Genomic DNA, 13,942 nt, shown 5'->3' on the forward strand with positions numbered 1-13,942 from the left:
TCTTGACTCCAAGTCTACCAGGGAACATGGAGAGGCTAAGAGGACCTTGAGACTAAGAATGTCTGTGAGGCAGGTGCCTTTTCCATGGAGAATCCCACCGAGGTTTTATGACTCTAGGCTGAACACAACCAGGTTACAGCAATTGGGAAAGGTCTCCTTTAGAATTCAGGCTGATTTCACTGATAACGAGCAAATACAAGACTCCTTTAAGACTCTGTTGTCATGACTGCTAAAACTGGGAACAGTGCCGTCTCATCTTCGAGAAGGTATTCCAGCCAGAGAATTGCCCAGATACTTCATAATAATTTTTTATTTTCCTGTTCTCCTAATGACCTGCTCATTTATATCTATCTGTCATCAAATACTTTCACTGTAGTGGCTTCATACTCATTTCTAATGTCTGTGCCCCATCTCCATTCCCCATGCTCCATCTATGGCATTGTCTTCTGGGATGCTGCAACAGCCTACTGACTGTCTTCATTCTTTCTGTACTACCTGCCTCCTCCCAGTCTTCCCCCTCACCCATCATGAAGTCTTTTCTAAAATGCATGCCCAATTCATTGCACTCCCTTGTCTTAAATTCCTTCACCTCCCTGGAACTTTGAGATGAATTCTAAACGCTCAGCATAGCTGACAGCACTACAGTATTTGGCGAGCCCTATTTGGCTTTCTGCCTCATCTGTCACCGCAACCCACCCAGCACTCAGTGTCCCAGCCACATTCAACTCCTCACACTGCCCCCAACATTCCAGTCCTCTTTGCCTCTGATCTTACCTATCAGCTATTTCCTCTGTGTTCCTCCTCCTCTTCCTCCTCCTCCTCCTCCTCCTCTGCCTTTCCTGGTGTAATCCCTCCTCATCCTTCAAGGAACCAGTTTAGCTATTAGATTGTCCCAGAAGCCTCCAGCGACACTACAAGTGTGTGGCATGGAAGACCCTAAGCTTCTCTACGGCTGTTCTCTTCACTCTACACTCTCAGTACACTTTCTAGTTTCATTCTCCTGTCCCAGAAGCCATACTCCTGCTCCTGAGGAGGAGCTGTTTGCAGCTTCCCCAAAGCATGGTTTATTCTAATTTGACATTAATAAAGCTATACACATTTGTGGTTGAAGAAAAGGCGATGGCAGACGTGATTGAACTGGTGTTTACATTTTGGTCGTTTTCCAGCCCTTAATGTGATCTGAGACAAGACCTCTAAAGGCTTAGAGCCAGAATGTTCTTACCTATATCGTAAGAGTGTCTATATCTCCAGGATCATAAATGCCAAAGGTTTGTGGTTCTCCACTCTTCTGATTAGATTAATCTGGCTTAGTCAACACCGTGATGATACATCTCTCTTTCTTAGAGCATTGTCACGAGTGATGTCCTTTTTTCACCTCCTTTGGCTTCACTTCCTCCTCCTTGCCTTGACCTCAGCATTCTGTGTCTCCATGTACCCGCAAGCACTGCCAGCTTGTAGGAACAACAATAAAACGTGTGCTTATACTTTTTCTAAGATTATTCATATGCAAATATCTTTGATGAGAGAACTGACTGATCTTAAGCATCACCCATGTCAGTGCCCAATAAAACCTATCCAATCCTATCCACTCAATGGACCTGGAATAGATAGAGAGAGTTAAGTTGAGAGAGATGCCCAGAATGATTCCTTGGTTATTGCCTTTTCCTGTTATGTTCAAAGGGAATATTTCAAAGGGCTTCTTGGTATTTCTCATTTAGCTTGAATCACTTTGTGAATCTTATAAACAAGAAGGTAAACTTCTTTATTGCAGAGTTAATCCAAAATAAGATGAGTAACAACTTATTTTCCAAATGAAAGAAGAAGACAAACTTAAAGAAATGGAAGCTGTAGTCCTGTAATATACTAACCAAGCTGTCTTATTTGCCAGCTACGTTACAGCAGAAGGGGTTTTTTTTTTTTTAGCATAGTTGTATTTTTAAAATGCATCTGTTATTTACAATATTTAGATAACTATATGTTCAACCTCACTGAAGGAATTTCCTCTTTTGAAAATTCATATTCAAGATAAATGAACATTGTATTATTAATTATCCATTCGGTAATAGTTGTAATATGAGTTCAGTGTCCAAAATTTATCATATTGCTTTTTTGTGCTATTTTATCAAATATAAACAAGATCCAACAGTTATTTCCTATCTTATTCTTGTTATTATTATTACTATTCTTCACTGGAAATTTTAGGGACAGAAGGGGAAGAATTTTCTAAGAGACGGAACACAGACGGGAATGGTATCCTTAGAATTATTATAGTTTGCGTGTCCGTTGGCGACTCTACAGAACACTTACCTGGATGACAGCTTCAGGCACTAGAAGCTCCTTGCCATCCTCTCATGCTTCCATCTGGGCTCTGTCTTTAGTGTGAGAAGTGCTATTTTTATACAGTCTCCTGAGTCTGTTTGTTTTGCTTTCCTGAAGTGACTGTGCACATTTACTATTAGCTGTTAATTTGATTTTAGAAGATAATACTCAGCAGAGAAGAAAAAGAAGTTCAAAAAATGAAAAGGAAGGAATAAAGCAGGAAGCAAGCTAACACGACAGAGCATAATGAGACTCAGGGGAGCCCGGGGATGTGTGAGTAGGATGCTGCCTCCTTTTGATGACATCCCATTCTGTTTGGAAATAGCCATTTACTGCTTTTAAATAGGTATTACTTTCAGTAATGATCACAACTGCCACCAAACAGAATGCCTGGAAGAGTGTAATTTTTTTCCCTTCTAGTCAAAAATTGGTCCTTGTGTGCTGCACCTGTTCACTGCTGTGTAGCAACTGGGCATTTTTTAAAAAATGATTTCGGGTGTTTGCTCTTTAATGCGATGAGTGTACAGAAGCCCTTTTGCAAGGATTTACCATTCTGCAGCCATCTCTCTTGCTAAGAAAGAAAACAAAGGTGCCTAGCCAAATTTAACAGTGGAGAATTATTATTGAAATGTCCTTAGCTACAGTGAGTGCCATGTGAGATCCAGCTGTATGCTGAAAGGGAGAATTAATTATGAGCGCCTCTGGGCAAAGAGGTCCGGCGCCTTTCAGAGCGTGCCCAAGCTAATCTCACCTTTGGATCACTTTTCTCCTGATCTAATCTTACCTAATTTTATTCTGGGGAAATTACTAAAGCATAGACACTTGACAGGAGGCCAACTCTATGGCAGGTGTTTGAAGAAAAAAAATGCATGCATGCAAATGTTAAAGTATCTTCACATTGCTTGTTGACCTCAGTCTTCTGGAATATTCATGGGTATCTAGCATGATGTGGAGGCAAGGACAACGTCCATTTTCCTCCAAGTCCCAATCCTTTCACCCTCCAAAAGCACTTAACTTATAGTACCGCAGCACACCTGAGAGTCATACAGGTAGACTTTCAGTCCTGCCAATTCTGACCAGGTGATCTCTAGAATAATTTGTTTTTCTTTCCTATGCCTCCTTTGCTACCTCCCCAAAATGGAGCCTTCCACGCCGAGTGGTCGGTGCCCACAGCTGCTTCTCAGAGTGGACAGCAGTGCAGCTTCTTCCTTCACCTCTCCACTGCGTCCTATTACAGATTTTTATGAAATTTCACACTGCATCAAAGGAATGTGTTTCTTACGAAATGGCCAGGTACATCTCAAACCTAGTGCAGCCCCAACCCCAGCAGCACTACAAGGTTCTGACATTACATAGTACAATGCCTCTAGAAATGAAAGCCCATGCTCAACACATTTACTAACTGCACTTCTCCTTACAAGGGTCATCAATGCCAGGCCGGTACAACCAAAAGGAGAGGTTAAATATATATATGTATGAATACACATATGTAAATACACATGTACATACATGCACCTGCTCATATATAATTAAGGCAATGCTTGCAATGTGAATTTTACACTTTATCCATAACAATGATCAGAAATGTGATTTGGAAAGATATTATCGCTGCAAGAACCTTCATCATAAATACGCTCAGAGGATTTCTTCTCTATTGCTACATGTTACTTGCACAATAGCCATTAACTCTAATATGAGCCTCAGGTTCTTCTCATTTGTCCTTGTCCTTAGAGTGGGGAATACCACGCAGAGAACATTTGCTAAGGAAATTCTCATATGTGACATGACATGCTCATATTGCATTGACCATTCTTGAGGATCACATGTCTATGACTGTTGAAAAGCAGGGCTGTCACCAAGGATCATGTCATCTTATGAACAGGCAATGACACATAGACATGTAGATAATGCCGTCCATGGAAAAGATCTTAAAGTATGATATATTGCTGTCTCTTCTTGCAGAAGAGAAGGAGCCATCCCAACTGGTCATCTAATTTTAGCCTCTGAGTTTAAGGGTTTTGTGTGTGTGTGTGTGTGTGTGTGTGTGTGTGTGTGTGTGTGTGTGTGTGTGTGTGTGTCCCTCTTCTAATTGTCAGAGAAAAACTTCATATTGAGAATATATTTTATTAGGATGAGAAAAAGACCCATGGAGGAAATTGGGTGCATAATTGTGAATCAGTGTGATGCCCATTTACACTGTTAAAACTGTTACATCTCTTAAAAAGAGAAGTAAATCATAAAGTGGTTCACCTCCAGCAACAGGTAATTCATTACGCCCTCAGAATGCTTCATAAAGTTTTTTCTTGTAGAAAAAATACAAGATGACCTGTGTTCCTATGTTGATAAAATCCCAGCTTGCCTAAATGTACACCAAAGCCTTAAAGCAGGATAGCCAGGCTACACCAGAATAGCCATAGTAGGTATAAAAATATGGATTTTTTAGTACTTGTTGGTAAAGAGCCACTGCTGCAGGCTGTTCAAATCCTTGCCTTGATGCCTTTTTAGGGACCCTTATTTCCTTCCCAGGGCCATTGGCGTATTGGTCGGAGGACAACCGCCTTCATCCCTCAATTCTTTCCGTTCTTAACTGAAGACCTCATGGTGCAATGGTAGCATGTCTTATTCCATTAAATTCTTAATTAGTTTTACTTGACCTTGCTTTTTATTTAGAGGGGAGAAAACCAGTCACAGTGATTCTGAAAGCTGCTGTCTTTCATTTCGTAATCTGGAGCTGGTTATCAACTCCTATTATGAAACCAATAATATTCACAGAATAACAAAGCTCTTGGTAAATTGCTCTTACCTACAGATACTTGTCAAAGCCTGCTCTTTAGATCTGCCCTGCACTAGAATTCCCCTTGCATATTCACCTGTGGCAGACAGCAAAGCAGAGAAACAGAAGGTTTAGGCTTGGTCCTAACATGGAAACCCCTTGGAAATATAATTCCAGGCAAATCTCTTACAGATCTGGGGCTTTGGTTGTGACACTTCTGAAAGAGGACATTGTTTAGATGTCCAATCCCTGATGGTTGTTAGTGTTAAAATGGGAAGGTGTCAACACCTCACTGCCTCTGGAATACCTGTTTGGCTATAACCCATCACTGAATCCCTGTGGGAATGACCTGGTCATATCAGCCATCACGTGCAATGCTTTGACTCCTGCATTTAGATAGAATAAACAAATGTGTTGGTTCTTTTTCCCTTCGGTGTGAGCAAGGATCACCTTCCAAAGTCCACCCAGGACAGCACTTCTAAGGGAGGAAGTGTTGATTATATACTTTGACTTTCAGAAACCTGGTTCTCCTGGAAAATCTTGTACAGATGAAAAGTTATTCCATCCTATACAGATGAAGAGTTATCCATAACTTTCTATAAGATTTGGTTCTCCAAAAAGCAAGCCACTACTTTTGAGAAATCAAATATTTGTTATAAATGAGAGGACTACCAACTAAGGGTTCTGTGATTTTTTTTTCACACACCAAGTTGTCCAAATGTATTTATTTTCTTACCCTGTACTTCTTCACTATTCTTCCACAAGTTATGGTGTGATTTGGGGATTGTGTGCTGATGGATGAATTTAAATGTTTCCTTGGTAACATGATATTTATGAAGAAATGAATTGTTAACTCATATTTCATTTTTAGACTAGGTTTTTGATAACATGGTATTTACTTAAAATATTCTATCTTGAAAATATTACTTCACAGTAAAAAAGCTTCTTTAATTAAAAAAAGTGGATTTATTCATTACAACAATTCTAAGAGAAAGAACTTTCAAATTGCCTGGTATAGGGACTGACCATTTTCCTTGGGTAGATTTTTCTAGTGTGAATAGCATTGTGGGAAAGTTGGAATCAGGCTACAACCCTTTTGTGTGTTTACTGTTTCTTAGTGACATCAACACTAAACAAAGGAAAAACAGCAGCATACTTTAGTACATAATGATACTTCTTATTCTGGCTAAAGTAAAATAGTTTACAGATTGGGCATCTCTACCCACTTGGTTCTCCCTGTGTTCTGTTTGTTTCCTGTAAGCAGCCTCAGCCAATTCCTCAAATGGGTTGAATGCTTTCAGCAAATCCTGTGCTCACTAAACTATCCATTCACTGTTTTATTCTTATTTTTGCTAGCTCAGTGACCTCTCGGAATGGGTATGTTTTTCCCTCCTTAATATACATGTACTTTGCATGGACAGCTGACTCCAGCTATGTTTGTAATGAGCTGGGCCTTTCACTTGTTAAGTGTTCGGGACATTTCCATTCTATGTGCTTCTGCTATTTGAAAAAGAAAATACTACTGCACCACACATTTCAATCTTGTAGAGCTGAGAGGTGGCTGCACACTTAGCAATCCCAGGCAGGCAGCTTGTTCTACCATTGCTTTGCAACTGGGAGACCAGCTTGCCTGTGGACTCATGTTTTGGTTTTAGTGTTTTTGTTATTTTTATTTTTTATTTTTTGTCAGGTTTTTCCCCCCTTCAAGATGTTAAAAGTTGTTTTCAAAGTTTCTCCTTTTTCTTCCTGATGTGGTATAGATAGCTTGTGTCCTTCAATTTCAACTTGGCGTGGTGGCAGAAGTGTGCAGCCGTGCCTTCATTCAAGCTTCTGGATGCTTCACATTCTGGTGCTATTATGCAACTCCAGCTCTGCTCATCCATAAGGCTGGAATTCATAATAAAAATGAAAAAAGCTAGTTTGGTATTCTCTCTCTCTCTTTTTTTTTTCTTATGTGATATCTCCCAAAGTGACCCACCAGAACAATCAAATGTTAATGTCAACAATTAAGAATAGCCATTAAGGTTAACTAGCTTTTTACATTTCTTCATATCCCCATAGAAACATTTTCAAGTGAAAAACGCACAGAATTTTTAAAGCTCCAGATCTTCTAAGATCCTCCACTTTGTGATTCTTGCTGCAGCTTTAGTGTAATTGCCTGTTCTGTGATGATAGCATCCTCTGCTGAAGTTAACACTGCACATGAGACCAGTATGCCTCTGTGGTCCTGATGGTGTCTTGGCAACCGTGATAACATTTAGCTTTGCCAGTCCTTACAGGAACCTTGGGCTTCTTGCCATTCTTGCTGTGGACATTGAAACGCTGGTAGAACAGCTTTGTCACGTGACCATACTCATCTCAGAAAGTGTGGCTTTCTGATTAAGAAAAACAAAATTTCTGTTTTTCTTTTTCTTTTAAACATATTTTCAGGGGAAAGATTTAAACATATTTATTAAACTTCCATGGAGGATAAAAAGCAGAATTTGGGTATCTGAGCTTTTCTCAGTGTATTGATCTGTTTTCATGGGAGGTTTTTTACAGAATTAAAGATAAGTATTTGCGTGGTGAGGTGGGTGGTGGTAAGTCTGAAGCATGGCTGTAGAAACTGGATTCTCCATTAGGAGGAATAATGACCATTAATTGTTAGATATGTGGATTTAAGGGCAGTCTCTTGTGATGCTTGCTTACCTTTCACCAGTAAAGTACATTTAGAATTCAAGAAACCCTAAGAGAACAGAAACCCTTCCATTTATTTATTAGACAATTTCTTTGATCGTGTAATTCATTTTTAATAGCTACCAGAGTTTAAATTATATATTTGCAGAGAGAATTGATTAAACTAAAGAAAATAGTTTGCTTCTGTTTTGTGAAAGATTAGTGAGAACACTAATTTGGATATTAGGGTAAACAAAAGTTAGCTTAATGCCGGAGATCCCCTGATCCCAGGGGTGCCCTGTGATCTTCACTTAAGTAGGAACCTGTAGCAAGTGTCTCACTCCCCAGTTGCCACAGTCTGGCTGGAGAACATGTTCACATTAGAGAGAAGGAAGCAGGAATAAAGACTGGAAATACCTGGGCATAAAAACGACTCATGTTCTGCAGAGGCTAGTATAGCTCTTTACAAAAATGAAAGCTGTCAGTAGGTGATTTTCTCTTTAGCTGTTGTTTCTTTCGGGCCTGCACTGAGAGAGCATGGGAGAGCAGGACGTGTCAAGACAGACTGACATACAAAGGAGAGAATTAAGAATGGGTCCTCCTTGTTTTTAATAGCTGAGTAGTATTCCATAGTGTAAATGTACCACAGTTTCTTTATCCATTCTTCTACTGAGGGACACTTAGGCTGTTTCCATGATCTGGCTATTATGAATAAGGCTGCTATGAACATGGTTGAGCAAATGTTCTTGTTGTGAGCTGGAGCATCTTCTGGGTATATTCCAAGGAGTGGAATAGCTGGGTCTTGAGGAAGCCCTATTCCCAGTTTTCTGAGATAGCACCAGATAGATTTCCAAAGTGGCTGTACTAGTTTGCATTCTCACCAGCAATGAAGGAGTGTTCCTCTTTCTCCACATCCTCGCCAGCATGTGGTGTTACTTGAATTTTTGATCTTAGCCATTCTGATGGGTGTAAGATGGAATCTTAGAGACATTTTGATTTGCATTTCCCTGATGACTAAGGAGGTTGAGCATTTCTTTAAGTGTTTCTCAGCCATTTGATATTCCTCTGCTGAGAATTCTCTGTTTAGTTCTGAGCCCCATTTCTCAACTGGGTTATTTGGACAGCCTAAGTGTTCCTCAGTAGAAGAATGGATAAAAAAAAAACTGTGGTACATTTATACTATGGAATACTACTTAGCTTTTAAAAACAAGGAATTCCCAAAATTTGTGGACAAATGGATTGAGCTAGAAATGATCATAATGAGTGAGTTAACACAGAAGCAGAAAGAGTCAAGTAGCATATACTCACTTATATCTGGACACTAGCCCAAGGGGCATGTCCCATGAAAGTCTTCACTTACCAGGAAAGTGGGACAGATGGGAGGACATCCTATTGGGACTCTAGGTGAGAGAAGCATGGGAGAATGGGGAAATACAAGGATCCAGAGGGTCCTAGAAACCTCCAAGACCATTATGATGGGCGGATCTGGGCTCAGGGATCCTGCTCAAACTATGGCACCAGCCAAGGACAATATGTGCAGTGAACTTTGAACCCCTACCCAGATCTAGCCAATGGACAGGACACTCTCCACAGTTGAGTGGCAAGTGGGGACTTTCACACGAACTCTGGTGCCTCACATTTGACCATGTCCCCTGGATGGGGAGGCCTGGTGGCACTCAGAGGAAGGATAGCAGGCTACCAAGAAGAGACTTGATACCCTATGAGCATATACAGGGGGAGGAGGTCCTCCTCAGTCACAGTCATAGGGGAGGGGAGTAAGGGGAAAATGGGAGGGAGGGAGTAATGGGAGGATACAAGGGATGAGATAACAATTGAGATGTAATATGAATAAATTAATAAAATATATTTTTTAAAAAAAGAATGGGCCCTCTGAGTTTGCTTTAGAAGACCATTCGTTTGCTGACTTCCCTGGTCCTGATCTGGGAGCAGGGGGAGGAGGAGATGTAAATTCGTGGGGAGACTGCTCCTTGATATTGCTGTTTTCTTATCTTTGCTCTGAGGAAGTTGAGCAGAACATACTGCTTTTCTATGTATTTATCTCAACTGCTTTCTAAAATTATGACTTGTTTTTAGAAGTGTTCAGTTATTTCTTAAGTACAGAAATGTCGAGATTTTATCTTTTTTATAGGTACAGATAACTCAGCTGTGATTACTGAGTCAGCCATGCCGAGAAGGCTGTGGCGTTGATATTCTAAAATGAAAGGCTTCACTCTGCTCTGCGCAATTCAGAGCGCAGCCGCAAAGGATGTGGCGCACCTCATCCCAGCAGCCTGAGCAACTGTGTCTCAATTCTTTGCTACCCTAGCGACTTTACATTTTCTCTTCCCCATGGGCTTTTTTTCCATGCCAGTTTAGGGAAGACTATCTCTAAATGCCAATCCAAGTTTAGAATTTACCTGGATTTCAGAATTAATGCTCCAGTGCCTCAAATGCATATTCTTTCAGCCTAGAAATGGGTCCAATAGTCTCTATGCCAGCGTAAACTATGATGTCCTAACCCTGGAGGATAGAGGAGGAATTTTGAACAAACAGCAAAGCATATCAAACCCTTTTTCTCTTCTCAGTTATCAAGTTTGTGACTCCATGTTTAGATCCAGCATATTTTCATGATAGACAGAACCCAGGAAAGGTTCTGAAAGTCTAGGAAGAGTGTAGATACCAGGAGTGATAATTCTATGGCCGAAGACATTTGACTCGGGTTGCCAAGTGAATGAACAACTCCTATTTCCCAAACCATCATCGCTCCTTGTAGGCATCTGTTTGGATGGGTACCCTAGGTGTGGGAATCAAGGTACAAGACATAATTTACTAGCTGTTTTCAGCAGGGGAAACAGAAGCTCTGTAGTGTTCCCAGGTTTATTCCTAAAGACAGCATCAACTGAACCTACTGCATGGACCTCCCACCCTTCTCTCATAAACCCGAATCTTTTCTAATAACACAAACCCTTTCTCCATGTGTGGAGCTACTTAGACTATGCTGACCTCATCTCTAACTGTATTGATTTTATCTGTAATCTTTATTAGATTTTATTAGATCCTGCTGCTCCCAGGGCACTGGAAAATAGCCAATTCATAGTGCTAAATCTTTGATCTTATCAGATCCAGCTCTAACTGGTTTCTTGCTTCATCTAGTATTTTACTTGCAGGAGTTTCAAATGCTGTATTATTCTGTCAGTCCCTTTTGTCAGTCAGTTCATAATTATGTACTTTTTCCTAAATATATTAACTTCATCTTAATGCTTTTCCCTAATAAAGATAGCTTTTTTTAATGCACAATAGGTATCACTCAACATTTGGAAAGATGGCATTTTGAACTTATCCCCCTGTGTGAAAGGAATGTATTTATATCTATCTTTTAATTTCATTTATTGGATTGCGCTAATAAAATATATTCTAGCAGAAGAAAAGTAGCCTGTATTATGTTGTTTTTATAATCTATGTTTACTTTAAAAACCAGTTACTTTAGCCCCTCCTTTCTGGTGGTGTTCTGACTGCTGTGTCTTAGGAAATGTGTCAGGAAAAAAAGTCAAAAGATTTTCATATTTCACATCTCCTATGCTCTGTTCAGTAATGGCTATGCCAGAGGTATCTCCACCCAAGATGATTGTGTTTTTAATACACATAGAGATATGCATCCTTCCCAAGCAAGAAGCATCAGTAGGATCTGCTTTATATGCGCAAACTTGATCTAGGAAGAGGAGCTTCAGGCTAAATCCAGACTTTTATTTTCTTATACACCCCAGGGGCTCCTAAGCAGGAAGCTGCTGAGTCAGGTTATATGACATCCCTAGTGTTCCTGTATCTCCTGAAGCAAGGTCCAGCTGGCTTCTGACCATTTCTTTTGTAGCCCATGAGACCTTGCACAGCATTCTGTGTCAGCTGGAGCACCTGCAGTAGTACATACTGGCTTAACAGAAACAAGTACAGCCAAGAAGAGACAAGCCAGGTCACCATGTACACAAAGTCAGTGTCAAGACTAAAGCACACTACCCAATGTTCTCCCACATCCTAAGCAGCCTTTCTGATTTGCATCTTTATTTTATAAGCTAGTAATTAAAAAATAATTTCAATTTGGGGTTAGCGTAATTTGCAGAACGCTGCCTCAAAACTTTGCTTGGAAACTCAAATGTTCACAATGACCATTTTTCACAACATACCATTACCTAGTCAGTCAGTGTCATCTTTCTTTTTCATATCACTCAAGATATATCCCCAAATCCAAGCATCTTATATTCTCTGAGCCTCCCTGTTTGATCCAAGCAAGTGTGTGTTTTTAGGATGAACCCTTAAACATGATAGAAAATTGAACAACTCTTTAAGGTCTCAGAGTTTGTTTAACTGAGAGTAACTTTTAGGGCTGAATCTGGCCTCATTGCTGGCCAGTCCCAAGCCAAACCCAGCTAGCATGAGATTGGAAGGGATTTGGTCTAATCAGAAGAAAGGTTACCTAAATCCCCTTAGTGGTAGTATAAGCCTTTATTTGTATAAAGAACATGGGTTTATCATTCACTGTAATGAATAAGATATTTGTCTAGGCTCCATTTCCCCCATACCTTGTTTAATTATGAAAATCTAACATTTTGCTCTCTTTTAGATACCAGACATCCTGTGGTCCATAGTTATCTTACACTATGTTGTGTTCCTCCACTCACTTAATAAAAAAAAAAGTACCTCTGTGATCCTTTCCATCTTCTGGTTTCCTGACATGGCCCTAGAGTTTCAAGGAGGCCTTCCTTTTTTGAATCTTCAAGCTGCGTACACAGCTATTGGCAGTGAAATGATTCCCAGATATAGGAGTAGTCTGCTTCATTTCAGTTCCATTCATCTTTCTCTTTGGTTCTGCTTCTCTGTGAGGGCTACCCGCTCACTGCTGCTTTCAGACTACATGTATATTTGCCCTTTGAGTTTCTGGAGATGCTGACCTGCAGCAACCCCACCCAGTGGGAAGAAGTGATTGTTGCAATGCTCGTTTTGGTATCAAATCATCACATTGCATTACTGGTAACCACAAAGCCCATTGAGAAACAACTGATTTGGTTTCCCTTCATCCATTGAAAAGGGCAAATGAAAAAAGCAAAAAGGAAAAAGGCAGATGAATACAAATGAGTTTTAGTTTCATTAACCTCATGGAATTTTTAAATTTTTTTCTCCTAAATTCTGAGCAGTGGTATTTATGAGGTAGTCTGCCCACTCCCGGGGAGCTTTGTGAGAATGCCACTTAAAATGCTTTCTTCTCTTGCAAAAAAAAGCCATGAGGCCTGTGGTTAAAGAAGTTGGGCTTTGCTATCAGGCCAGGATGTTATCCTCTCCTTGTCAGTTTGATAAATTCCCTTTTTACACAATGGAAAAAAAATAAATCAGATGGTGTATGCTTTATCCAGTTCCCAGCTTCCATTCACAGATATAGAGAATTGTTTTAAAAATGAGGTGGTTTTTTTCCCCCGGAAGATCTAAATTGTGAAATGAACATTTGGATCTAAAAATAGGTCTCTGGGAGGTGGGCTTTTGAAAGCAGCCAGTAAAAGGACTGCCCAAGTATTACATTATTTATGACTCTGAGAGATACGAACTCTGCAGACACAGACAAAAGTGGAGTAGTGTAGATGAGAGTGCAGAATTCTGAGTAAGGCATATCTTGATGGCCTGGGGACCAGCAAGACACAGAAGCCACAGTGACAGCCTCAGATCTGAGGTGACCGATTCCACTATTGAGAGGAGCACATGTCAGAGAGTTGAAGTGGTGACCGTCCCTGTCTCCTAATGCACTCTGTTTCTCCTAGCTCCGTCTGCCTCTCCACCTAAGCTCTGAGGAGTACAGGGGTGAGGAGTGAGGTCCAGATTGCATAGGAGGCAGGTAGAGAAGGAGCCCAAAGACTGCTAGTGCTATGAGGATGTGTGGATCAAGGGCAATTAAGGGAGGGCTGAAGCTCTTCCTCTGTCAAGACTGGGTAGCCTTGAGCTATGTGTCTGTCCACATGGCACAGGCATGGCAGCAGAGGTGAGGCCATGACAGGGAGGATATAATATCAGTTCTAAAATTATCAAAGCCATGGGGAAGCAATAATATTTGTTTGGTGCATTTATAGAGCTCTGGAGAAATAGTAAAAAAAAAAAAATCTATCATCAGTCCAACAAGGTGCATCAAAGTAGAGAGTACTTATACTAATTGCCAAG

General features: G+C 40.4%; 1 protein-coding gene across 1 annotated transcript in view; it reads left to right on the plus strand.

Annotated features, from left to right (window-relative positions):
• RYR3 (ryanodine receptor 3) overlaps window positions 1-13,942 on the plus strand; it is a 529,413-nt gene that overhangs the window by 188,225 nt on the left and 327,246 nt on the right. Inside the window, exon 4 of the mRNA XM_084776329.1 lies at window positions 6,449-6,469. Within this exon, the coding sequence (XP_084632455.1) occupies window positions 6,449-6,469 (21 nt within the window). The remainder of the gene's footprint in view (window positions 1-6,448; window positions 6,470-13,942) is intronic.

Source organism: Acomys minous (assembly GCF_964271855.1).
Source record: "Acomys minous genome assembly, chromosome: 3".
NCBI classification, from domain to species: Eukaryota; Metazoa; Chordata; class Mammalia; order Rodentia; family Muridae; genus Acomys; species Acomys minous.